The sequence below is a fragment of the Anarhichas minor genome, unplaced genomic scaffold, assembly GCF_050575085.1.
Source record: "Anarhichas minor isolate MPS153535 unplaced genomic scaffold, ASM5057508v1 ptg000026l, whole genome shotgun sequence".
In the NCBI taxonomy this organism is placed as follows: domain Eukaryota; kingdom Metazoa; phylum Chordata; class Actinopteri; order Perciformes; family Anarhichadidae; genus Anarhichas; species Anarhichas minor.
Window position 1 is genome coordinate 10,360,228 of NW_027466472.1, and position 23,944 is coordinate 10,384,171.

The 23,944-nt window shown below is 42.2% G+C and overlaps 2 protein-coding genes across 3 annotated transcripts in view; both read left to right on the forward strand.

The window, feature by feature from the left end:
* The window catches only part of dock10 (dedicator of cytokinesis 10), a 36,900-nt gene extending 19,993 nt beyond the window's left edge, over positions 1 to 16,907 (forward strand). The window contains exons 27-57 of one of the 2 annotated variants that reach the window (XM_076100117.1): positions 93 to 164; positions 304 to 450; positions 674 to 757; positions 852 to 948; positions 1,101 to 1,133; positions 1,371 to 1,549; positions 2,090 to 2,206; positions 2,903 to 3,020; positions 3,137 to 3,258; positions 4,482 to 4,596; positions 4,838 to 4,904; positions 5,324 to 5,371; positions 7,597 to 7,707; positions 8,211 to 8,323; positions 8,417 to 8,532; positions 8,950 to 9,087; positions 9,186 to 9,368; positions 9,455 to 9,565; positions 9,660 to 9,875; positions 9,988 to 10,045; positions 10,728 to 10,829; positions 11,410 to 11,516; positions 11,762 to 11,884; positions 12,083 to 12,196; positions 13,614 to 13,760; positions 13,888 to 14,098; positions 14,242 to 14,432; positions 14,513 to 14,613; positions 15,261 to 15,399; positions 15,562 to 15,634; positions 15,822 to 16,907. In XM_076100117.1, coding sequence (XP_075956232.1) covers positions 93 to 164; positions 304 to 450; positions 674 to 757; positions 852 to 948; positions 1,101 to 1,133; positions 1,371 to 1,549; positions 2,090 to 2,206; positions 2,903 to 3,020; positions 3,137 to 3,258; positions 4,482 to 4,596; positions 4,838 to 4,904; positions 5,324 to 5,371; positions 7,597 to 7,707; positions 8,211 to 8,323; positions 8,417 to 8,532; positions 8,950 to 9,087; positions 9,186 to 9,368; positions 9,455 to 9,565; positions 9,660 to 9,875; positions 9,988 to 10,045; positions 10,728 to 10,829; positions 11,410 to 11,516; positions 11,762 to 11,884; positions 12,083 to 12,196; positions 13,614 to 13,760; positions 13,888 to 14,098; positions 14,242 to 14,432; positions 14,513 to 14,613; positions 15,261 to 15,399; positions 15,562 to 15,634; positions 15,822 to 15,880 — 3,612 coding nt within the window. In that variant the 3' untranslated portion in view covers positions 15,881 to 16,907. The remainder of the gene's footprint in view (positions 1 to 92; positions 165 to 303; positions 451 to 673; positions 758 to 851; positions 949 to 1,100; positions 1,134 to 1,370; positions 1,550 to 2,089; positions 2,207 to 2,902; positions 3,021 to 3,136; positions 3,259 to 4,481; positions 4,597 to 4,837; positions 4,905 to 5,323; positions 5,372 to 7,596; positions 7,708 to 8,210; positions 8,324 to 8,416; positions 8,533 to 8,949; positions 9,088 to 9,185; positions 9,369 to 9,454; positions 9,566 to 9,659; positions 9,876 to 9,987; positions 10,046 to 10,727; positions 10,830 to 11,409; positions 11,517 to 11,761; positions 11,885 to 12,082; positions 12,197 to 13,613; positions 13,761 to 13,887; positions 14,099 to 14,241; positions 14,433 to 14,512; positions 14,614 to 15,260; positions 15,400 to 15,561; positions 15,635 to 15,821) is intronic. The other variant, XM_076100116.1, reaches the window with a different exon arrangement.
* Positions 16,908 to 19,963: 3,056 nt separating this feature from the next.
* LOC142959334 (coiled-coil domain-containing protein 195-like) lies at positions 19,964 to 21,887 on the forward strand. The gene is made up of 3 exons (XM_076100586.1): positions 19,964 to 20,267; positions 20,856 to 21,078; positions 21,193 to 21,887. The coding sequence occupies exons 1-3, from the start codon at positions 19,964 to 19,966 to the stop codon at positions 21,320 to 21,322; spliced, it is 657 nt and encodes a 218-aa protein (XP_075956701.1). The 3' UTR covers positions 21,323 to 21,887.
* Positions 21,888 to 23,944: the final 2,057 nt, after the last annotated feature.

Consider the following 23,944-nt stretch of genomic DNA (forward strand, 5'->3'; position numbering starts at 1 on the left):
TCATGTGTGCCTCCCCCGTTTTCATGCTGGAGCTGATTGGACGGAAAATATTGGAGCAAGACTGACCGTGCTTTGACTTCTTCTGGTTTCAGTTCTCCTGGTTCTTCTTTGAGCTGATTGTCAAATCCATGGCCCAGCATTTGCTCGACTGTGACAAGGTGAAGGTAAGGTGGCATACTCTACTTTTTGGCCCTTGGGAGCCTTGGGAGTCCCTCATTGGTTCAGTGCAGTTCCTTTGCATTTGTCTAATCTGTCCTTGGACACGGTGCATGATTATGCGATGCTGACTCTGTGCTCCTACAGCTTCCGAGGCCCCAGCGTTTCCCCTCATCCTACCTGAGCCGCGTGGAGACCCTGGTGGAGACGGTGTCTGAACACATCTTCTGGAAAAACAAAGAACTGCCAGAAGAGACTCGCAGTGCCAACTTAGCTGTGGCAGCTTTTGTCAAGGTGGGAGCAAAATGTGTTGTCTCGTAGATTCAAATTATAATGTTAAAAAAAAGACCCAGTGTGAGTACATGTGAACAAACTGTGCATACTTTATAATGCGCAATACAAACCGTATGAACAGACTGCAAATGAAGATTGTTTCCATTTACAATTGTTACCTATTGATTCAACCATCCGTGTTAAATGGTCTTATTAGCTGATGTCTGTGTCTGTCTCTTCGTAGCGTTGCTTTACCCTCATGGACCGAGGCTTCACATTCAAGATGATTAGCAACTACATTAACATGATCACTGCTACTGACAGCAAGGTAAAAAAAAAAAAACTTCATTGGAATTAAATTCTGGGAAACGGCAACTAGACACGTATACACTATACATTCATATGTTTTTCTTGTCTGACAGGTCTTGTGTGAGCGGAAATTTGAATTTCTGAGAGAGGTGTGTAACCACGAGCACTACATTCCTCTCAGCCTGCCGTTACCCTCCGCTCGCATCACGGGTAAGAGCTCGGGTTGTACCCTGTGGTTCAGTGACCCCGGTGTTAATGTGGTAACTATCATACATCCAGTAGCTCTCACTCTCATTTGTCTATTAACAATCTGTCTTTCTCTCTTTCTCTTACTGTCATTTCTAACTATTTGTCCATGTCAGACCATACATCTCCAGAGCCACAAAGTACTCATGGTAAATATGTTCACTCATTCCTTCGTAATGTTGCGTGTGCTACAGTGGTATGATGGGAATGAGATTCATGGAAAATTGGCTTGTCACATTATTTGCTCACAGTAACCAGATTTTTTTAAATTTAGAAACGGATTAATTAACTCCCTGATGGAAAGCAAATATTGGCACAGGCGTTATTTAAATCCCGTGGAGCTCAGTTAATTTAAAATGTGAATCTTTTATGCTGTCTCTCCTCAGTGTCAGTGCCCGAGTACAACCTGACCGGAGAGTTCTGCAGGAAGCACTTCCTGACTGGCCTGCTGCTGCGGGAGCTGGGGCTGGCTCTCCAGGACGAGCAGGACCTGAGACACCTAGCCTTGGCCACCCTGAAGACTCTCATGGCCAAACACTCTCTGGATGCACGCTATGCCACCAAGGTAGCCAGAGCTCATGTTTACATGGGAGGAAACTAAGAGGCATGAACACTGAGTCATGAGCTCGCAGTAGAAATTCTTCCTATGTGACTCACGCACACACTGACATGTGATTGTACGTAGCAGCTGCTTAATGAATGCTGGGAAGTGTCCAAATCAGATGGAGTCAGTAATCTGCCCTCTGTTAAACAGAACCAAATACCGCCAACTACAACACAACTGCAGGGCTGTAGTAAAGACAGTCAAAACCAAATGTGTGCCAAATTATAGGGATTTCGTTAAAAGGCCACAGCATTTTCTTGGCAGGAGATATTAAATATTATGTAAATGTGAACACTGAAATGTTCCATGGACTACCAAAAGACTGGAGATTTGTATTGCGAGTGTAAGAGGATTTGCAAACATATTAAAGGTATCAATACTGGCTTTACGAATCAAACAGCATGTCGATTTGATGGGGTATAACAAGATGACGCCACTGGATGAAGAATATGCACAAATCTTTTAAATGCGATACCCCCTTTTCATTGGCTGTGCTTCCAGGAGAAGCAGGCAAGGATTGCATCCCTCTACCTGCCGCTGTATGGCCTGATCCTGGACAACATGCCTCGATTCTTCCTCAGGGACCTCTTCCCCATCTACTTCACTTCTAGTGACCAGGTAAGAGTCAAGATGAAAGATGAAATAATTGACTCCCTGCGTACTGCACTGATTGACTGTATCATACATTTCTGCAGTGTTTGAAGGTACATAATGTTGATCTAATATTTAAAGTTTGGGCTCTCATTCTTATTGCTTATGACGACATGTTACCTACTGAATTACAGTGATTTCAGGAATGTAGATTCATCTGAACACAACGTGACACCAGCATGCTTTACTTCATCAGCTGGACATATTCTTGTATCATTCATTGCAGCACAGGCTCTCCTCCTTAGATGTTATAGGTTTGCAGTGACTACAGGAATACTGCCTAAACTATACAGTCTTGCTGGATGTACATGTTGTCTTTCAGTCTCTGTCTGTTTGTGTGCTGATGACTCCTGTACTGTTTATGAATCATCCTGCAAGTTGAGCTGGAAGAACAGCAATGCAATGGTTAATTATAATAAAACTTTGAATTTTTACTTTCATTATTAAATAAGTAAAATTTTAATAATTTGTGATTCCAGTTGAATTGTTGTGAGAAAACTGCAGGAGACTTGTGTTGCTTGCCTTCATGGATGCTGGTGTTGTAAAGTTGAGCCTGAAATCTTGGCAGCTTGTTAATAACATTGCTGTCATAACTAATATAGCATATAACAAGAGCCTGAATTATAAAATAATAAGACTCTCCCCTGTCTGCACCCCCACCAGGGCTCTCGAGACGACCTCAGTGTAGGAGGCGGAGTGGCGGGAGGAGTGATTCCTGTTACTCGCCACGGCAACTCTGTAGATGCTTCCTTTTCCAAAGAAGTACTAAACTCCATCACAGGTGAGAGTGTGTGACGTGCGTGTATGTAGCTGTCTATCCATTTCCAGTGTCTATATATAAAAAGCTGTGAATGAGGACATTGATGCTGACACCCCTCCCCCCACCACCACCACCAGCCTTCTCATCCTTGGCAGTTGCCACGGGTATCCATGCGGACTCTCGAGGTTCTCTGATCAGCGTGGACTCCAACCCTAGCAACAGTGACAGGAACAGTGAGAAGATGGACGGATGTGAGAAGGTGAGAAAATAGAAGAGAAGATAGTTAAACATCCATTACTGTTTTATGACACGTCCCCATATGGTTCTTTACTTCTGACTCTCAGAGAGGAGCAGCAAGATCTGAGATCGTTTAGACACATGTACTGTATGTGTTTCGTACATATATACAGTATATACGGTGCAACTCACTTCACTGTGAGTCATTCATATAAAGTCTATATTATACATGGATTTCTGAAAGAGGAGTATGCAATAAATGGACTTCCATTGGCTTCCATTGGCTTCCATTTCAGACCACTTAAAGGTACAGTGTGTAACATTTAGGGGGATTAATTGGCAGCAATGAAATATAATACTCATAACTATGTTTTAATCACCCGAAACTAAGAATCGTAGGGTTTTCGTTAGCTTAGAAAAGGCATTTATATATTCCTAGGGAGCGGCTCATCTTCACCATATTGCACCGCCATGTTTTCTACAGACACTGCGAGAGACATTCGCGTTTTACGTTATCTTAAGGTAGTGATGCGTTGCGAAACCCGGTATTAAACGATTATTGATGAGCCCCGACGTTAAATTCGAATCCTGTTTTGAATTTATTTTTCAAAGCAATTATTTAGTCGTGTAGAAAATCAGAGTATTGATAAGAGTATCCTAAAGATAACTCTGCCTATCTGCCATCGTAGTTTTCCAACACGCTTGGAAAGGGATGGTTGACCAGAGGGGTATTTAGTTGGTTGCAATCTGCAACACAACACTAGATGCCACTAAATGTTACACACTGTGCCTTTAAAATTGGACAAGTGGACTTAGCACACTGCTCTAATACCAGCTAAAGAAATACCTGGTGGTCTAGGATTCATCATATATTTGCTATGTTCAAGTCCATCCGGGGACCTTTGTTGCATGTCATCCCCGAAAGAAAGAATATTGCAGCCATCACTCCTTCCAACATCCCCCACTTCCAGGGCCCTAGATCTCTTCATAAGAAATCTCATATTTAATTTATAAATGTGTCAGTTCATTTTTCTTTAAATTTAGTTTCCCTACATGAAGGTATAAATTATGTTTCCAAACCCTCTCCACATTTCCTGGAATACGATTTTGTCAGGGAATTGCTGAACCCTTTATTCATGTATTAAAGATGCAGCATATTGAGGACATGACCTCAGTGTCCACAATGGTAGCTCAACACTAACAGTATATCTCTGACTGCATTTCTGTCTGGACGTTTCTCCTTAGTTTGCACGGCCACAGTCCCTCATAGGCTACGGTTCTCGCTGTGACAAGCTGGACCAGGCAGAGACCCGCAGTCTCCTCATGTGCTTTTTGCACATCATGAAAACTATATCTGAGGGTAAGAAATGACATCTTACGAACATGATCATACGATTTACCCAGAGCCTTGTCGTATTGTGTTTGTAAATGCTAAAAATGGGTTATTATACTTTCTATCATACTTCACGTGATCATCAGAGGCCCACGGCCTGTTTTAACCACTCCAATACCTTTTTAGTATGAAAACACTGACCCATTTGGCTGGCCCTCTGGACATCTGCCTTGCTATGTGACATGATGTATTTGCTTCCTGTTTCCAGATGTGCTGGTGTCCTACTGGCACCGGGCCATTCACCAGGAGATATCAGACTTCTTTAACATCCTGGAGTAAGTGCTCTTCTCTTTTCATTGCAGAGTATTACCACAGCTCCTTTTAGGCTGACTAGTGATCCTGAGCACCGAGAGAGAAAAGAACATTGAGACAGACAGGGATGGGGACAGGAGACTGATATGAGAAGAAAGGGGAAGAATCTAGCCAGAAGGGAAGAGATGAAAGTAATGACACAGCAAGAGAGAGAGAGAGAGGAAAAACAGACTGTAATTCCAATGAGAGCTCCCTCTCCACTGAACAGTGCAGTTAATTAACTGCCTGTTTCCTGTTTGTGTCAGCATCTAGACTGGGCTGTTGCAACTCAGTTTGATCAAATGCACTTCATTCGTCTTGTGTTCTTAACTTACAAAACGCATACAAATGAGCAAACCTTCCACCTTCAACCAAGATATTTCTGCATTTTCTCTTTCTTCAGGCTGTGCCTTCAGCACTTCAGGTTCCTCGGAAAACGCCACATAGCCAGGTGAGTGTGTGCTTCTGACTGCTTTCTCCGACCAAGGGGTGGACCGGGTCTCATTCACATGCATTTATTATACTGTTGCATATATGGAAAACAGCTTGTTAACTCAACATACATGTCGCAGCTAATGGTTGTAACACCCCCAACCCACATAAATGCTTTTAATCATGCGCACACACAAATACACAAATGTGCAAATGCAGCGACGCACACCCAGACACGTATGCAAACACACACACAAATAAATGAATCAGACACAGTCAGGCACAAATTCTCATATGTGTTCTGTATGCGTGTGCACGCTCAGGGATGTGCTTCAAGAGGGGAAGGGGGGAAGAAAAGGAAGAGAGGGGGAGGGGGAACTCCTGGATCTTGCTGTTGAGAGAAAAGCACTGCTGGATATTGTAGTGTAGTAGTTGGCAAGCACAGGATGGGGGTTGAGTGTGTGTGTGTGTGCTCTCTTACTGGAGCTGAGCCATTGGCACAGCCAGACTCTTCCATCTTCTGGTTCCTCCCAGCTAATTAAATTAGCTCTCTTTTTCCTTTCAGCAATAAGATGCTGAGATGTAAGCCAACAAAAGGCTGGGAGAACACACTGCTTTACTGTGTGTGGAGGCATTAACAGAATAAAGATAGCTGGAAGCCTAGCTAGTGCTCTCAGAAGCAGTTGAGCCTGTCTGGGTCTGCGAGCTACTTAAAATTCGTCTCTAATACAAGGCCATGGGGGATTCACAGTCTTACACCTGTGTCTGTCTCTGTTAGCTCTTTAAAGCCTGGCTGGGTCAGTGTGGGCAGCCATTGAAGTTGAGGAGAGTTGCGTTACATTAGCAGTGTGTAGCAAGCTAGGAGGACAATCAGTCAGCCGGCCTATCAGACAACAATCAACAATCAACCCTGCTGAAAATGTGCTGAAAATTCCTCCTTCATATTAAATATTATTGATAAAGCAACAATAAAAGGGGAACCCAACCTGCGAATGTGCTTTATTAGGAGAGTGTGGATGTGGTTTGACCAAATTGCAATTACAATAACCCCAAAACATAGTGTGTTCTCATTATAAACTGATTGAGAAAATAGGTTGTCAAGGCCTTTAAAGTTGCAGTTTAATCCCAGACATTCTTCTAATGTATGATGTTTTGACTGCGTTGGTTCAGGGATCCTCACTTCCTTAACTTAGAACATATTTTAGACTTTAGCTAAGATACAAACGCACTCATGCACAATATGCACTACATGACACAAACCAATAACTATGAATTGTAATTTTTTTTTCCCATGTTGGACCTTGCTTTTGTAGTTTCCACCACAGTGCATGCGTCATGTCCTCCCTCTCTGTGCATGCTGCAGCTGTTAATGGATTGTCAGTGTGACTGCACATTTATTGATGTTCTGTTGCATTAAGTGACCCTTTTATGTATTATTCTGTAGTATTCATTCTGGTGCTGTATGTTAGTTTTGTTTGCGCTTTGCATTCTGTCACACTGTTTTCTCATTGATGTTGCATGTCGAGCTTGTAGCCCTCCGTCTCTTTGATTGGCTTACACAGTCGTTGTGCCCTCTTTCTTTTGGCCGGCCAAGGCACCATGTGCTCAGTGTAGATCAAGTTTCATTTAGGCATCATGAGAATATGCTATGTTGAACATCTGTTTGTTAGGAAGATGATTTGTGCCTCAGCTTAACTGTCTGTCGGTTTCATCACATCTATACATCCTGATCTCCTTGCTGTCCACCGTTAATGCTTACCTCGAGCCTATACTCTCCACTAACACTCTCCCAAGAGTTGATACACCATTTACACAATATTCTACTAATGGCAAACTAAAACCACTGACTCTGCTATGCCACTAACCTTTCCGTCTGGCTGACCTCCCTCTCTAAACGAGCTGTTTGATCTTTCTCTTTGACTTTAGCCGCTCTCATCGCTCCGAGGGCAAATTGGTGATCCTGTATGCTTTTAGCATTTCATTTAGCCTTACAGGAAAACAATGTGACCTAGTTGCTATAAACGTGCAACAAGATCACAAAATTGCAAACATAGTGTTGTTTTGCAATGTGTACATTTACACTATAAGATCTTTATTTTGTTTATTGATTGCAGGCATGCTTAGCTATTAGCATGCCACACAGTTAATTTAATATAATATAACTGACTAATGATGGACACCAAACAATGATGGTCTCAACCAGACTGACTAATGTTAGCTTTGATGTGATTGGCTCGTGAACAGGAAGCTAGCAGCGGTACTAAAGCTGGCCCAGTCCACCCACGCCAATGGCACCCTGAAGGTCTCTAACCACCCCTCCCAGTCCTCTCATCCCTCAAGCCTCTTCCCACAATGGTAATCACCCTCCGCCAGGAAAACACCGTGGCCACGTTACAGAGCTAAACTATTTAAAGGGTCTTTGGTTACTGAAATTGTTCTTAATGCTAATGATGTATGGTGATTGGCTCAAAAATGTAAATATTTTCTTTAATAGCTAGAAACTCCAGACTATTTGAATACAGGTACAACCTACAACAACACTTAGATTTAGATCAATACATTCTTGCCCTGTGGATATTCATCATTGATGTGACCACCTTGTGTTTCCATGTTATAGACTGTAACTGTGTTCTCAGCATGTCCCTCCTCATACCTTCAGTGTTTGGTGTGATTTGTCTCTGTCCTCCCATGTGTGAATAGACTCCCAATAACAGCATGTCCTTGGGACATGGATGCCATTCATATTGACCTTCCTACTAAAATAGACATGGTTTGCCGACAGTTTAGATGTACATATACTGCAGTATGATTTTAAACAAGTATTGGATCAAACTGCTGATCCCTGCTGCTGCCTCCAGGATGGCGTCATCTGGAGGGGAAGGTCACCGACATGCTCGCTCCCAAACCATGCCCATCATCAGGAGCAAGAACGCTCTCACCAACCCAAAGCTGCTGCAGATGATGGAGACAGGTAACACACACACACACACACACACATTTGACTGAGATGAATATAAAGTTACTGGCATGGGTTTGAGTTATTGATATCTGATCCTGTTTCCAGATGGGAACATTCAAGATGGGGACACCCTGAGTCCTACAGATATCGAGGCAAACTTGTCCACAGAGGTGGCCCTGACTGTGCTGGATGTACTGGAGCTCTTTGTTCACCATCACAAGGTCTTTGGTCCTTTTCATAGTTCACGACCTGAAACTACATTTCACACCACACACTCACTGTGTGTGTCATCTATTTTCTATTGTTAAGAAGAATCTATTTCAATCCATCTTATGTTCTGTATATTCAGTATATATTGTATTGGCTTCTGGTTTTTGATTTAAAAACATAACAATCTACTTTTTTTTTTGTCCACATGGAATTTTCACAGATGTGTAGGCTCCAGGCCAAATTACATTTTAAATCACACACATACAGTGTTACGTGCACATTCTGAAGCCAAGCTAATGCTACACTACTGCCACCTGGTGCCCAAAATATAGATTTTTTTCTTTGTCGTCTTTGTGTGAAACCTTTCAGTTAAAACTTGAAAGTAAAAGGTATTTTCTGCTTCTTTCTTCTCACATCCATCTATACAGAAGCAGCTGTTGCTGGATGAAGGACAACATGTACTGATGAAGAAGGTGCTGGACACCTACTTGCTCTTCTTTCAGATCAACCAATCAACCACCACTCTACGGCATGTCTTCGCTGGACTCAGGCTCTTTGTACAAAAGGTCCAGCAAGCTTCATGAAAACATAAAACATCGACATGAAGATTCAAATCGTTTTTCCTCATGTGTGATTTCTTCTTCATCTCCCTCTGTACATGTAGTTCCCCAGTGCATTCTTCCAGGGTAAGGCAGACCTGTGTGGCTGTCTGTGCTATGAAATCCTCAAGTGCTGTAACCATCGTTCCAGCTCCACCCAGACGGAGGCAGCTGCCCTGCTGTATTTTTTCATGAGAAAAAACTTTGAATTTACCAAGGGCAAGTCTATAGTCCGCTCCCATCTGCAGGTCAGTGAGACCAGATATATTTTCAGCACTGTGTGTTTTGTTAATCGTGACATTGTCGTCACCCAACACTCCTCACTCCAAATCAGGTTATCAAGGCAGTGAGCCAGCTGATAGCAGATGCTGGCATTGGTGGCTCGAGATTTCAGCAGTCCCTGGCTATCATTAATAACTTTGCCAACGGAGATGCACCACTCAAGGTACAGCAGGTTCTCGGGGTGCATCACAGCTTTATTACCATTGATTATGTTTCTTGTTTGAAAGAAATGAATGCTCATAACACGTTTTCTGCAGAACACTTCATTCCCTGCTGAGGTGAAGGACCTGACCAAACGGATCAGAACAGTTCTGATGGCCACAGCCCAAATGAAGGAGCATGAGAAGGATCCAGAGATGCTGGTGGATCTTCAGTACAGTCTGGCTAACTCCTACGCCAGCACGCCCGAGCTTCGGTGCACCTGGCTGGAGAGCATGGCTAAGGTTCACGTCCGCAACGGCGATCTCTCAGAGGTTAGAAATGTTATACTGTTCAGGGTGGTCTTACTTCAGAAACTTCAGAAATTGCTTTTTTTGATTGAAGTTAAGAAGTGAATTTTATGGTAATGTGTGATTTTCCCATCAGGCTGCTATGTGCTACATCCACATCTCAGCCCTGATTGCTGAATCGCTGACGAGAAGAGGTTGGTGCACACTTACTGCTGCTTTAACTTTACGTTTTGCATGCGTTTACGGATGCGCTTATATTTGAAATTGCTGCCAGTGTGTTGCATCTTTGCGGACATGGAAAGTCCAATCACAGCCATCTTCTGTCAATCAGCAAACCTCTCTTTCTCTCTGCTAACATGATCATCACAACAGCTCTCTGCAAATTACTTCAACTTTCAGGCATCAGTCCTTCATCTCATCATGGGGGTTGATATGTATGCCTGAAAGTGAGCACGCCACTGACTTGAGTGTGTTTTTGTGTGGTGAAGGTAAATTAATAACTCATGGGGAATGAAGATGGATTCCCATGTTGCCAACTAGTTGGAGAGATCTGTCTTTTATTCCAAATACCATTCCCTTCCATGACTTCTAGTAGAATATGTCTACACCTTTAGCTGTGCTGCATGTTCCTCTACCTGCAAATTTTTTTGTCATTACATGTGCTTCCTCACATGTGCTACAGCATGTGTCAATCTTTTTCTGCATGTCTCTGACATCTTTTTTGCATGCACTTTACACAGTGAGCCTGTGTGCTAATAGCTAGCATAGCATGCCAGCAGCTCAGCTGATTCGCGAGCCTTGTCCTTGAGCATAATAGGCAAAAGCAAGTGGACTTTGTAAACCTCGTCCTCCTCCTCCTCCCCTCCTACCAAACAGGCTACTGGAGAGCTGACAAGACCAAGATGTCCAGTGTGTCCCCTGAAGAAAGCCCTCTCTTTAACTGTAGCTCCTTACTAACTACCTCCCGAGATCAAGACAGTGAGTGTGTGCGCCTGGGGCCTGCTGGGTGGTGGGGACGGGAGCTCAGAAGATCGGGATGGAGAGCCAAGGGAGCGTGGGAGGGAGTGGGTGTGCACTGCCATGTTTAAACCACTTGTCACTGGGTGGCAGGTTTTGATATTGACAGGTGGACATGGTTTGCATTGAAGGGACATAAGGTTCCAATTTAAATCCTTACCACTCTGGTGTTAAATAAGGTTTCTACACTGTATTATAGAATACAGTTAAATATTTTGACGACTGCTGTTCTTGCCTTTATGATGATTGTGTCCGGTTATCACTGTCACTACTGTCGCTGTTGACCTTCACTGTTCACTCACGTCTCGCGGGATAAGTTGTTAAGTGTCACTAAGGTTTGATATGAAGCACGCTCTCATTTTAAGTTTTTATTTAGTCTGCAAAAATGTTACGACTTTTGACGAATGCTTGATCGTAAAACATTTTGTATTTTGACACAGTTTCTGTATGTTAACAAGCTGAGCATAATATGTGGCACAAGTCGATATCCTTTTACTTGCTAACCTGCCTTTGTGTCACTTTCACTTCTTTGAAATCCCAGCGTCGTTTTCTATGGGCTGGGCAGCGTTTATGTGCATCAGCCCCAATGTCAAGGAGGAGGGTGCCATGAAAGAAGACACTGGCACACAAGACACGCCCTATACTGAGGTCAGTGCTAGCTTTTAATCATAAACAGCATTCTAAATACACATAAAGAAATAATAAAACACTTTTTTTTTAGATTCACAAATGACCGAAGTCACCTTTTTGCTTTTCAAGTATCATTTAATGACCAGAACCATTATTACAAGTTTTAGAAGATCCCTGTTGAGTTTAATAGCGTATTGGATTTGAAAATACTGCGACCGGGTTGCAGTCTTTCTCTCTAACATGCTTCCTGCTGTACTGTGTAGGACACTCTGGTAGAGCAGCTGGAGTTGTGTGTGGATTACCTGTGGAAATCAGAGAGATACGAGCTCATCGCTGACATCAACAAACCTGTGATTGCTGTTTTTGAGAAGAGAAGGGATTTTAAGGTAACTGTTAACCCTTCCACCCTTTGTTAGTGTGTGTGTGTGTGTGTGTGTGTGTGTGTGTGTGTGTGTGTGTGTGTGTGTGTGTGTGTGTGTGTGTGTGTGTGTGTGTGTGTGTGTGTGTGTGTGTGTGTGTGCGTGTGCATATTTGTTTGACACATGTAAGTTTGACCTTACATGTGTGTTTGTGCATGACCACAGAGGCTGTCGGAGCTGTACTACGACATCCATCGCTCCTACCTGAAGGTGACTGAGGTGGTGAACTCAGAAAAGCGGCTCTTCGGACGCTACTACCGTGTAGCTTTCTATGGACAGGTGAGCGACACTTCCTTACTGCACGCACATTACTTAAGCCACAGCAGAACAACAGTAACTGAAACTCTACCGCCGACAGATTTGACAGACTGAATTTGGTACCAAATGTCTCTGTATGCGTTATACTTAAACGTACAGATATAAATTTCAGTATGAAGACCAAAATGTAAACATGTAGGTGCTATTATAGCAAAAGACTGTATGTCTCTTGTAAGCCCTAGGAAACTACAACTTGGCAAACACATGTGCAACTCCACACCCCACAATGTTTTTGGTTTTTTTTGGTACTCAAAGGAAACACCTCTTTTCATAAACAATGTTACTTTGCATGAAATAGGACACCGCTTCTGCATAGAGATTTTGCTGGTTAGTTGTCACAATGTCATTGTGTCATTTGTGACATTTACTGCTTTGAGTGTCTCAAACCAAGGTGGAAGAAGTCTCAGTGGTAGAGATCAATACATCTGTAACAAAAAACAATTTATCTTTATTTCTCTATATTGTTATTTTGATAAACTAATTCTTTAGAATTGGTTAACGCATATTTGATACAGATAACAGCTGATTTTCTTTTTAATGGCTTTGTCAATGAAGAACAGCTGTGCAGTTCAGGCTTGTATTTGAAGAACCTGGATCCTTGTCACACCTATTTGTTAGTGAGAGGATAGTATTTCCATGCAGCGATTTCAGAGCTCTGAAGTCAAGTTTCATAAGCTGATAAGAATAAGAAATCCTCTCAAACGGAGGACAGCGTTACAGTCTCTCATCAGTGAGGCAGGGAGATTGAAAAATAACAAGACCAGATTTTTTTTTTACTGAGTCAGTGTCCTTAATTCTTCCGTCTGCTCTTTTCTTCCTTTTTTAAAAATATATTCTATTTCAAGATTGTGGTAAGTTTTGTATGTCTTTGATTTTCCATTTTCCTCAGTGCTAACCACTTTGACCTCTCTTCTCCTTCTGCCTCCATTAACATCTGCTGCTCTTACCCTGTGGTGGGTTTGTTTCAAGCTTGCTGTGGTCCATTTTACTTCCCATAATCTCCAATGAAGATGCAGTTTCCTCCCCAAACATTTCAGAAGAGCTGGTGTCCAAAAGCCACAGTAGACGGGAAAATAACTATTTAATAAATCTCAATCACCTTTTGACATTTGCCTCCAATGCTGCTTTGAGTATGACCTCTGAACTCTCCCATCCAGAGCTTAACACTGACACTTTGAGTTGTTCTAACATGTGTTACACCTGTGTGTACAACCAGTGACTCAAGAAACCACTAGGGGGCAACATAAAATCACACCGACATACAGCTTGTTCTGACAGCAAAAGCAACATCCACATAGTAAACTCTCGTTGCATACATACAAACACCCATACATGTAAACGGCATTGTTGACTAGAGTGTGTTCATGTGTTCTCGTAGGGTTTTTTTGAGGAGGAAGAGAGCAAAGAGTTCATCTACAAAGAGCCGAAGCTGACAGGGCTGTCGGAAATCTCCCAGAGATTACTCAAACTCTACTCTGACAAGTTTGGAGCCGATAATGTCAAGATGATCCAGGACTCCAATAAGGTAGGTGGCCGGTTTAAGTTACTTTTAAGACATTAAAACTGAATCATTTACTAAGCTGTATTTATTACCAGTTATTGGTCAATTTGTGGACATTCACTATTGCTTGCTTAACATTCTTTAAAAACAGGTAAATCCTAAAGACCTGGACCCCAAGTTTGCGTACATTCAGGTAACGTACGTGGTGCCCTACTTTGACGAGAAAGAAGAACAGGACAAAAGGACAGATTTTGAGAGACATCACAACATCAACCGCTTCGTATTTGAGACGCCGTTCACTCTGTCCGGAAAGAAACATGGAGACGTGGAGGAGCAGTGCAAGAGACGCACCATACTGACCAGTAAGTATTTGTTTGCCACTTTTCCCCCTGTCAACAGAAAAACACTAGAACATATATGTCTGTACAATTTCTGCCCTTTAAAACAGAGGGAACTAAAACGTAGAGTTGGTCTGACCAGTGGGTTATTGGTTCTCTCTCAACAGCGAGTTCCAGCCTCCCCTACCTAAAGAAGCGTATCCAGGTGGTGGAGCAGCAGAGCACAGAAATGAACCCGATTGAGGTAGCCATCGACGAGATGTCACGTAAAGTCTCCGAGCTCAACCAGCACTGCAACATGGAGGAGGTGGACATGATCCGGCTGCAGCTGAAACTGCAGGGCAGTGTCAGCGTCAAGGTGGGGATTCCTCCAAAAACACTGACTTGCGGTTGAAATCGTTTGCTTGGTTTTGTCTCACCTGATCATCCCCTCTCCAGGTGAATGCAGGGCCTATGGCCTATGCCAGGGCGTTTTTAGAAGAGAAGAACGCCAAGAAATACCCAGACAACCAGGTCAAACTGCTCAAGGAGATCTTCAGGTAGGACATTTATAAACTTCACTGCAAAGAATTGTGGATTTTGTTCCTAGCATTACACTGTAGGAATGTACATTTTAACAAAAATTCCAACACCTTATAATAAGAACAAATAACGGTGTATTACCACAAATTTGCATACTTAATAGTCCAAACACATAATGCTTAATTTAACATGTGTGTATGGTCTCGACAGCTGTTTTAGAGCTAAATCCATTTTAGTAGCGAATAAACACAAATCAGCACAAAACAATTATTACAGTGTAACACACTTACCCAGATGATTAAAGGCCAAGATGAAGTGTACATCTGACAGCACTAATAGTGACAGTAAGTCAAACTTCCTGATTCCTGAATAAAAGGGAAAGAAATATTGCAAACAATACAATACAGCAAAACCTTCATGAAGGTCAGTTCCTTTTTGATTTATTTGATTATATTGTTACATGATATGATCATAATTGATATGCATATTCGGATTTGTAAATGCAATGATCTTCTTCAAAGTGTAAACTCTTACAGTGTAAATAGCACCCATTAGAGCCTTTTGTCAATGTTACTTCTCGAAAAAAAAACGGGAAAAAAAAACATTAAAGGTCAGCTTCAATGGCATGATTAATAATCAGTAAAACTTTGTTTTCCCCCTGCAGGCAGTTTGCAGAAGCCTGCGGTCAGGCTTTGGATGTGAATGAGCGTCTGATCAAGGAGGACCAGCTGGAGTACCAGGAGGAGATGAGAGCTCACTACCGAGACATGCTGACTGAGCTGTCTGGCATAATGAATGAACAGGTCTCATGCAATGACCAATGAGTGTCCACACTTATCTTATTACCACATTGTTGCTTTTTTCTTTCCGCATGGCATAATGAGCATCATCATTCTCATGTGTCTCAGCTTCTATTTTTTACTTCACGGTTTCATCTACTTCTTTTCCAACTTTTTTCATTACAGCTACAAAAAAGTGTTCTTGCTGCCAGTACGTCCTCTCTCTCTAACAGCTCTCTGTCCACTCTTTCTAAGACCGGTATGTCATGTCATCAAATTCCCTCATAAAAAACATCTCGTTGTCACCTTGCTCCTTGCTTGAATCACTTTATCTTCCTCCCATGTGTCAGCCAATCTATCCCAGAGCCAAACTGCTATAACCGCCTTTTCAATTTTCCTGTTCCAATGCAAGCTTTTTTTTCTTTTTTTTTCTTGCTCTTGTCCAGATTCCTCACACAAGACAACCAGGAACGGAACGGCACAGCGCCTACTGAATGGCCACTAGACTCAAGAAATCCTTTTTTGCCAGGGAGGACATTTATTTTTCCCAAAAATGGCTTTGGAGTGCCAGTTCGAGCCTCGAAAGTGGCTCATTTGCTTGCTTCTGACTGTAGTTGTTTCCTGCTGCAAGAAGCAGCAGGTTAGTGGAAAAATGTGACTGATGGGGGGGTGTAGAGAAAACAAGGGGAAGAAGTGTGTAGACTGTGGTCGTGATAGTCTGTGGTCCTGTCGTTGAACGTTGACTATCTACAGTAGAAGCCAGGCTGCTGGACTGTTAGCTACCGTTTGTTTTGGTTTTAGAGACTCGATCCATGTGTCATATGGATCCCCCCCCCCCCCCCCCCCCCCGCCCTGCCAACTGATTCATCAGCATACACACCGACAGAACACGCTCACAAACAAGTACACACTGCGCACATGTTCACAAACACATGCACACAACCACCCAACATGCGCCTTCTCTCCACAACCCAGTCCCTTTAGAGAACAGTGACCTTACTGAGCTTGAGGTGCGTTCAGCTATCGAACACGTAGCGCCCCGGTGCGTTTCTATGACAGTTTTTACATTTTTTTTCTGTGGAATATCATTGTACTTCAAACTATCTGGAGAGATCTTGTAAGATGACTAATGTGAAAAAAATAAATTGGATTACAGGTTTTTTAACTAACGAAGCATCCGAAGAGTTGAACGCACCTCCAGTTCTTGTTTGAATGTAGAGCAGCTTCACATTGCTACTTTGTATCCTTGCTAACGTTCTGGAAATATCAGCTTGCCAATTTTCAAATGGAAACAAAAAAAAAAAAGTATGTTTTGTAACATTTTTATGATTGAAATTGCATTGTTACTGTTATTGTTTCCTGTACTGTTTTGAATTGTAAATAAGAAATATTAATATTTAAAACGTTTGAAATGTTTCTTTTTATAAAATATACAGTATATAAATATTTGTTTAGCTGAATTTAAAAAAAAAGAACAAAAACTAAAGTTTTATGTATAACATTTAAATAAAATTTTGTTAATGTCCAAAATACATGATTTATACTACATCATTTTCCATTTCATCCACATGTACTCGTCTTTCATAGCACATTGCACCTTACATTCAGATCACCCTTCCTCTCACTAAAGCTCATGTTGCTCGCTATGTTAATTGCATTAATCCAGATTTGAGTGAGGTAAAATAGCTTTCTAAAATACAATTGTGCCTTGGCTGCAGCTGTGCTCAGCAGCCCCTCACATTCTGTCTATTGACAGCGCCAGAGACCGGACCGCTGCTAATTATAGATAAGTGTGAAGCCCTTCACCTGCACAACAGATGGAAATGTGTGAAATAGCCAACAAAGAGGAAGAAAATCACTTTTTGCCTGGGCCCATGGTGCACAAGATGATAGACAGCAGCTGAATGTTTAAATCCATCAGCTCTTAGTACCAATTGTATTGTTTGCAATTTTAACGCATAGAGGTAGTGGAGGGTGAACCACCATTGTCAAACTGTACAGTAAATGTCCAGCTTTCATATCTTCAATCATGAGTTGGACTCTTTTTCAAGGACTAAATTACACTAGAATAACTTTAGATATGCAGCGGTAGGACTTAGCTGAGAAGGACCAATGCAAGAGATGAAAAGACTCTGCTGCATCAAAGCGTCCAGATGAAAGAGGCCAGGGTTGTTTTAACCAGAAGAAAGGTATTCGGCTTTAGGTCAACCTGTCACGTCATCTCCGTTCATCCTTAATGTCACAGGGCCAGTGCTTTGAGGCATACTTTACTGTTAAATAAGTGCATGCATTGTGTTCTGTCTTCTTTGTTTATCAATCGTTCTGTAGAAACGACTCGGGAAGGCAGGGTTACTGTTGCTGTACAGTAATCCTGCCTTACATGAATGGATAGACTCCAAAAGCAACAATCTTTTGTTTTGGATCATTGATTTATTTTCCAAAGTCAGAGGGGTCAGAACAAAGTCAGTAGCCAAATGAATCCAAATCCGACAGGGTTTGTTTTTTAGTTTTTTTTATCCGATGGCGCCTGGAGGCTCTCATCATCACTGCGTCTGTCTGTTGTTTTGGTGTCTCTGTTTCAGACCGTCTCCGTTATGTTTACCCAGAGGCTCTGGTTTCCTTTGTGCTTTGCGTCTTCATTGTTGACTCCATATTTCACAATAACCATATTGACATCCTATTTTACTAGTATGTGGGCAGCTAAGATGCCATCTGAAAATAGGAATTAGTTAAGAGAATGTTTTTTTTTTGTTTGTTTTTTCATTAGATCAGTCATTTAAATAAAGTAATATAGACAGAAACTTGTAAAATGTATTGTGAGAAGTCACCAAGTACAAAACGTGTGGTGGGGGTTTCAATGAAAGTGAAATGACTGACAGTTTTCCATGGGATCGGGTTTCACTTTTCTCCAATAGTTTGGGTATAATTACTGACGGTGCCGAGAGCGAGCAGCAGAGTGGCTGTTTACTTATTGATGCTAAGCCGGGGGTTGTTGCGCTGTGTATAAAAAGAGATTAAGTGGCCCTGAACATACAGCTGGTGGTAAAAGACAGCTTGCATTCCTCTGTCTCTCAGTTGTCTGTTTCTATCTCTGCCTGACAAGACAGCTCACACATTTCTCCGACTGTCTCTACACTCTCACTCTGTGGTCGCCAACACATTCTCACACAAATAATGCAACGTGGGCAGTGGCGGTAGGTTGCACACCTGAGGTGCAGCAGATAGCGTTTCACTGACCTCCTACCTCTTCTTAACAAACTCATTTCCTTCCAGACGATCAGTATTTCTCCTCTCCTCTGTCTCATCTCTCTCGCCTCCCTCCCTCTCTGTAGCCTATTTTGTGAACCAGAAAGAGGGGCCCGATTGGGTTTCTCTTCTCCACAGAGCGGCTTATGTACGCCTGTCTCCCTCCCAGTGGCCTACAGTCTGGCGGGTCAGGTTGCTCTGAGCCAGCAACATTCAGTCCAGGTCATAGACCTGCTACCTGGTAGCCATTGGCTCATCAGACAATATTTAATATTTTCATGTGGGCAGTGTTAAACCTCTTTTCATGTCGGAATCAGACCAGCTAAGCTACAGGTGTGCTCAGATGCTGTCTGCTCTATTCATTATGGGTCACAACCTGTGTCCACATGAGCTCCACTGCAGCGCCTGACCATACAATCTCAGCTGTGAGTGTAATTATGTGTATTTTTCTCCTTTTGTGTGCAGCACGCCTGTATTTGATGTCTGTTGTGATTCCTTCTCTTATTATTTATCAAACGCCTGCTTTGTGTTCATGTGGGGTGTTGTTGTTTTTTTCAAAGATCTCCCGTCATCATTGGGTTGACCGCCAAACCTCTGCTTTTATCAATTAACTTGCATATTCACGAGACAGAGGAAGGAATATCTAGTAGGCTTGAATTAGAGGCCAACCCAACCACCTGTGTCTCCAATCGGTGTCTTCTGAGTGAAATGTCAAAAATCTCACTCTGCAAAGACATAAATCCAATCTATGCTTGTACAACTGATCCATTTGACCATCTTTTAAATGCTGTTTTATATGAATGATCTTCTACATTACATTTAGAACAGAAAAAAATACTGAAAAGTGTTTTTATTTTGTTAGTTTTCTTCCTAGATTTTGCTGACAGATGTAATTAATATTTTAGAGTAAGGATATTGTAATCCCAACAGAGACATGGGTATTACAAGACAAAGAGTGAGGTTCCCAGAAAAAAAAATCAGATTTTGCCCATCTTCTCTTGAGCTGAAGAAGGTGCTGCACGTGTTGCAGGACCAATAAATTGTCATAAACTCGAACTATTTCAGACATCCTGCAGGTTTAGTAGGTCTCCCGCCATTCAAGCTCTAATGTAGTGCACATTTCATTTCCGACCCCTGCTTAGTTTTCCTGAAACAAGACGCCGGGGCTGATTAATAAAACATCCTTTGTGCGCTGCTGACTGATCACCGGAGCCCTTTCAGCTGTATAAGTGGTGAAAGGCGACATAATCTCCCCCAGAACAAGATCTGGACTGAGATTGAGGCAAAAACACGACAGAGAAAGGCACACAGAGGGAAGACCGCACACGCTTTTGGGAGCACAATGTTAAAACCCCAGTCCTCGCCGGTTTTTGGGAAGCCGTGGTACTGGCAGCGCAGCAGCAGCGCCATGGAGAGCACCCGCGGCCTGGCGCAGGTTATCATGGAGATGCGCGATGAAATCAATAAGCTGGAGGTGGAGAACCGAGAGCTGCGGGGAGACTACGGTCAGCGGTCATTTGGGGCAATGCAAGTGGGAGCCGGCACTGTATCTTCAGTAGCAGAGCAGCGGGCGGGAATGGAGGAAAACCCGTATGTCAACCTGAGGCGAAACGTGTCTGCGCCAGTCCTGGAGGGGCAATACCAAGGTAAGAGGTCCGGTTACCGCACAGCTGTGCGTTCAAACTATTAACGTGTTATTCAAATGTCACAAGTAATACAACACGTTGCTATAGCACACACGAAAGTGATCTGTTTTTGTGTGAAGTGATTTAAAAAAATAATCTAATATGATAATTAGTTTTTCATCTGACGCAGCAATTGTTTTAAAGGTGCACTTCAACGATTTAGCATCTTTCATTAAGTTGGAGGTCTCATAAGAGACAAATTAAATGAGAGAATACTTCAAATCCAAAAGCAAGTTAAAAGCCGAGACACCCTGATATTAATATTATTATTCAAACTACAAAAACACTGGATCTTTACAACAGCAATCCAATAGCCTCTGAATGAAACATTGTAACAGAAATGCACTTTCTATTCACAGCAACAATATGTGAGAAAGTAAAACAAAAGCATGTGTTTATTTTAAGACATGGAAAGTCATGACATTTTTTAATTGGTGTAGAAAAATTAACATTTTCATTTGACATCAGAAAATGTCTTTCTTTTCATATCCATCTCTACACTGTGGGAACGAATCCATTGTAATGCATCATGTTCATGTTATTTCACAGAGAACGCCGTCATGACTGTCCGAAGATACTCTATCAGCTCCACTTTGTCCGGTGTGACCATGACAGAGGGAAGGACTGATCGGGCACAGCCCAGTGACTCTGGATGGGGAAGACTACATGAACAGATCGAGCATGGTAATGGTATCTTTGGTAACTCGGCCAGAGAAGAAATGGGAAAAGTAGCCAACAGGCACTCCCTGCAGGAATATGTACACAAAAACAGGTACAGACTGGCCTGTCATGTATTTAAAGATATGTTGTCTCTATATAGCATACACCTATTTCTAAGTTGCAGCTTTGTAGGCGTATAACTCTTGTGGTTTCTTTCATCTTTCAGGACCAAGGTAAAAACTGTCACGTTTCTTCTACCTGTGGATGACATTTACACCAACAGGCCAGTTCTGGCCAAACACCAGGAGGTGCCTAAAATCACTGAGCTGGCTTCCATAACTGAGACAGATTCCTGATAGAAGCAGAACTTTTGAAGACTTGAAAACACCTGAAATGAGCCTCAAAACTGGTTAGCCTCTTCATTTAGGTCAGTGTGGATTGGGCTCTTAATGAGTGAGCCAGCAGACCGATTTTATCACACCCGACCACACAAATAGAAGACTCTGGTTACGGGTGTTGTTTTCAGCAGGCCATTGCAATCCAGGCCCGGTTAACAGTGATGTGACACGGGGCCCTCTGCAGAGAGGATCGGATGTCTGGACTCCTCTCCCGACCTGGGGTGTCGTTTTGGAGTGAGACCCACACCTGCAGGTGGCGGCCCTTTTACGGACAGCTGTGGTCACTGACTCGGGCCTCGTGAGCAACATCAGGCTCATTAGTTATTCATCTTTGTTTCTTTTCACGATGTAAACTGTGAAGGGTAGTCAAGGGGCCATGTGTGCCTTGAAACACGTGACCTGCTTCTTAACAGTGTTTCTAAAGAGTATTTTTTAGTGCACGTCACATACTGTAGTCTCTGCTTTCATGTATGAAAGGCTCCTTGTAAATAAACCAGTGTTTGGTATACCATTATGAAAATGAATGTAAGGCACCTTCAACAGTCATTGTAAGCTATTACTGCGCAAACATTTGTTGTCTCAGTATTTTGGCATGAGCTGAAACTCAGGAGCTCACGTACTCAGAGAGGCTTCAGCCAAAATGTCCATGCTTCAAATTAGGGCTGTCACGATATCACATTTTCACTACACGATTATCGTGGCCAAAATAATTCGTGGTAATGATATCATCACGATATCTATAAAAAAATTTAAAAATAAAAAATATTGCTGTCAGTAAAATTCATCTTAAACTTTGTTTATTGTGCATTTGTCTCTTTTTTGGCAAACGAATAACTTTATTGGGGGGGGGGGGGGGGGGGGGTGGAGAGAAAGTCTGTTACCATAACTGTACAAAAGCCTGATTTAAAAGGCACTGGATTAATCACATAATATTATCATGTATGTATTAACATGACATAAATATTTCATTTTAAAATGTCAATATCGGTATATCACACCACCCCTATTTCAAATAAACCTCAAAATACTACTTTAAATACTACTTAGTATAGCGTACCTCTAGTTTGATATACTGCAGGTTGTGTTGGTTTAAATGCACCAGAAAACAAGTGTAAACGTGTTGATTCTTCACTATGTTGCATGCAAACAAATGAGTATTATTTAATATTAACTGAATATTTTTACCTTTTGTGCTCATCGGATTATTAGTCCATCACTGACAGAGACATTTATTATTTAGTATGTCAGACATGGGCTACAAGCAAAGCAAATACTGTCTACTTCAATGTAATATTTGATGTGCTACATCCAAAGTGTCGCACATTCACTCGAGGGAAAATAGATCTGTAATACATAGTGAGAATGAATGATGCCATCTGCACAAAAGCTCTTTTGTTAATGGCTCGTGTTCAAGAGCAATGGCACTTGTTAAATATGCTGCACCATGGTTGAATCATTTATAGTCAATCAGCCATTTGACAAGTAATTACCAGCTCACAGGACCACACAGAACCTGGTTCGGGTGTGTTTGCTTTGATTGTTAGTTTCCATGGCACTGGTAATCACCCCTGTGTCCACCTGGCTGTCACTGTTTTTTAACATTTGTTCGGCCCAATTCATCTGTATCTCTTAACCGGCCTAGCGCTCCATCCTGTGTGCAGGCTTCCGTAGAGCTCTCAGAGTCCCGGGGCTTGATGGCTGGGCACGTCTGGGGTTCAGACCTATGTGATGACAGCGGGGGTTCACTCAGGCTGTCTCCATTTTTCATACGGATCGAGCAAAGGTCGGGTCCAGTGTTGTATGTATGTTTTTGGGTGTCTGCACTGTACCTCTGTCATGGCGAACCAGCCCCCTAATGGTCTCCCAGTGACTCCTGCGCATGGAGGAACTGATACCGGATCTGTTTTGATGAAAGGGCTGGGGACACAGTGAGGACAGAGTTGGTATTTCATTATAATCATGTCTTGTTTATTCTTATGGCCTATGTTATCCTTAGCCCCTACACAGTTTAGGGTAAACATAATGTATCTTACATACACAGCTTGTAACACAGATCATTAATCCAGATCATGGCATTACGTCTGTTAGCCAAAGGCAGGAGGGAATGGGTTCTTGTAAAATGTGCAATTTGACTGCTGACCACGTTGGTACGAGCATCAACGGCTGGCCACCGTGTAACCAGGAAAACCACAAGCTCCTTCTTCCCAGTTCTCTCCAATTCCTCTAGCTGTTTGACAATATCCATCGTTATTTCACTGTTGAAAAAAATCTTTAGTATCAGCTCCAATAGTACCTGTAAAAGAGTCAGAAAGTCAATCAAATAGTGTCAAAGCCAGAATAAAACAAAAGGGGCAGATATTCTTCTGTAGGAAGTGTTTATTCATTTATTCCAGAGGAAGTTTTAATTACTAGGAACAATGTGGCAGAGTCCCCTGCGGTTGGAATAATAGTGGAGAAGCATGGTACCATCAAATGATGGTGCATTCATTTCCTGCAAGAATCACACAAAGAATTATAAATCTGTTTTTTTTTCTGCACCATTTTTTTTTATTTTGGTCTGATGTCCACTGACGTCATGAC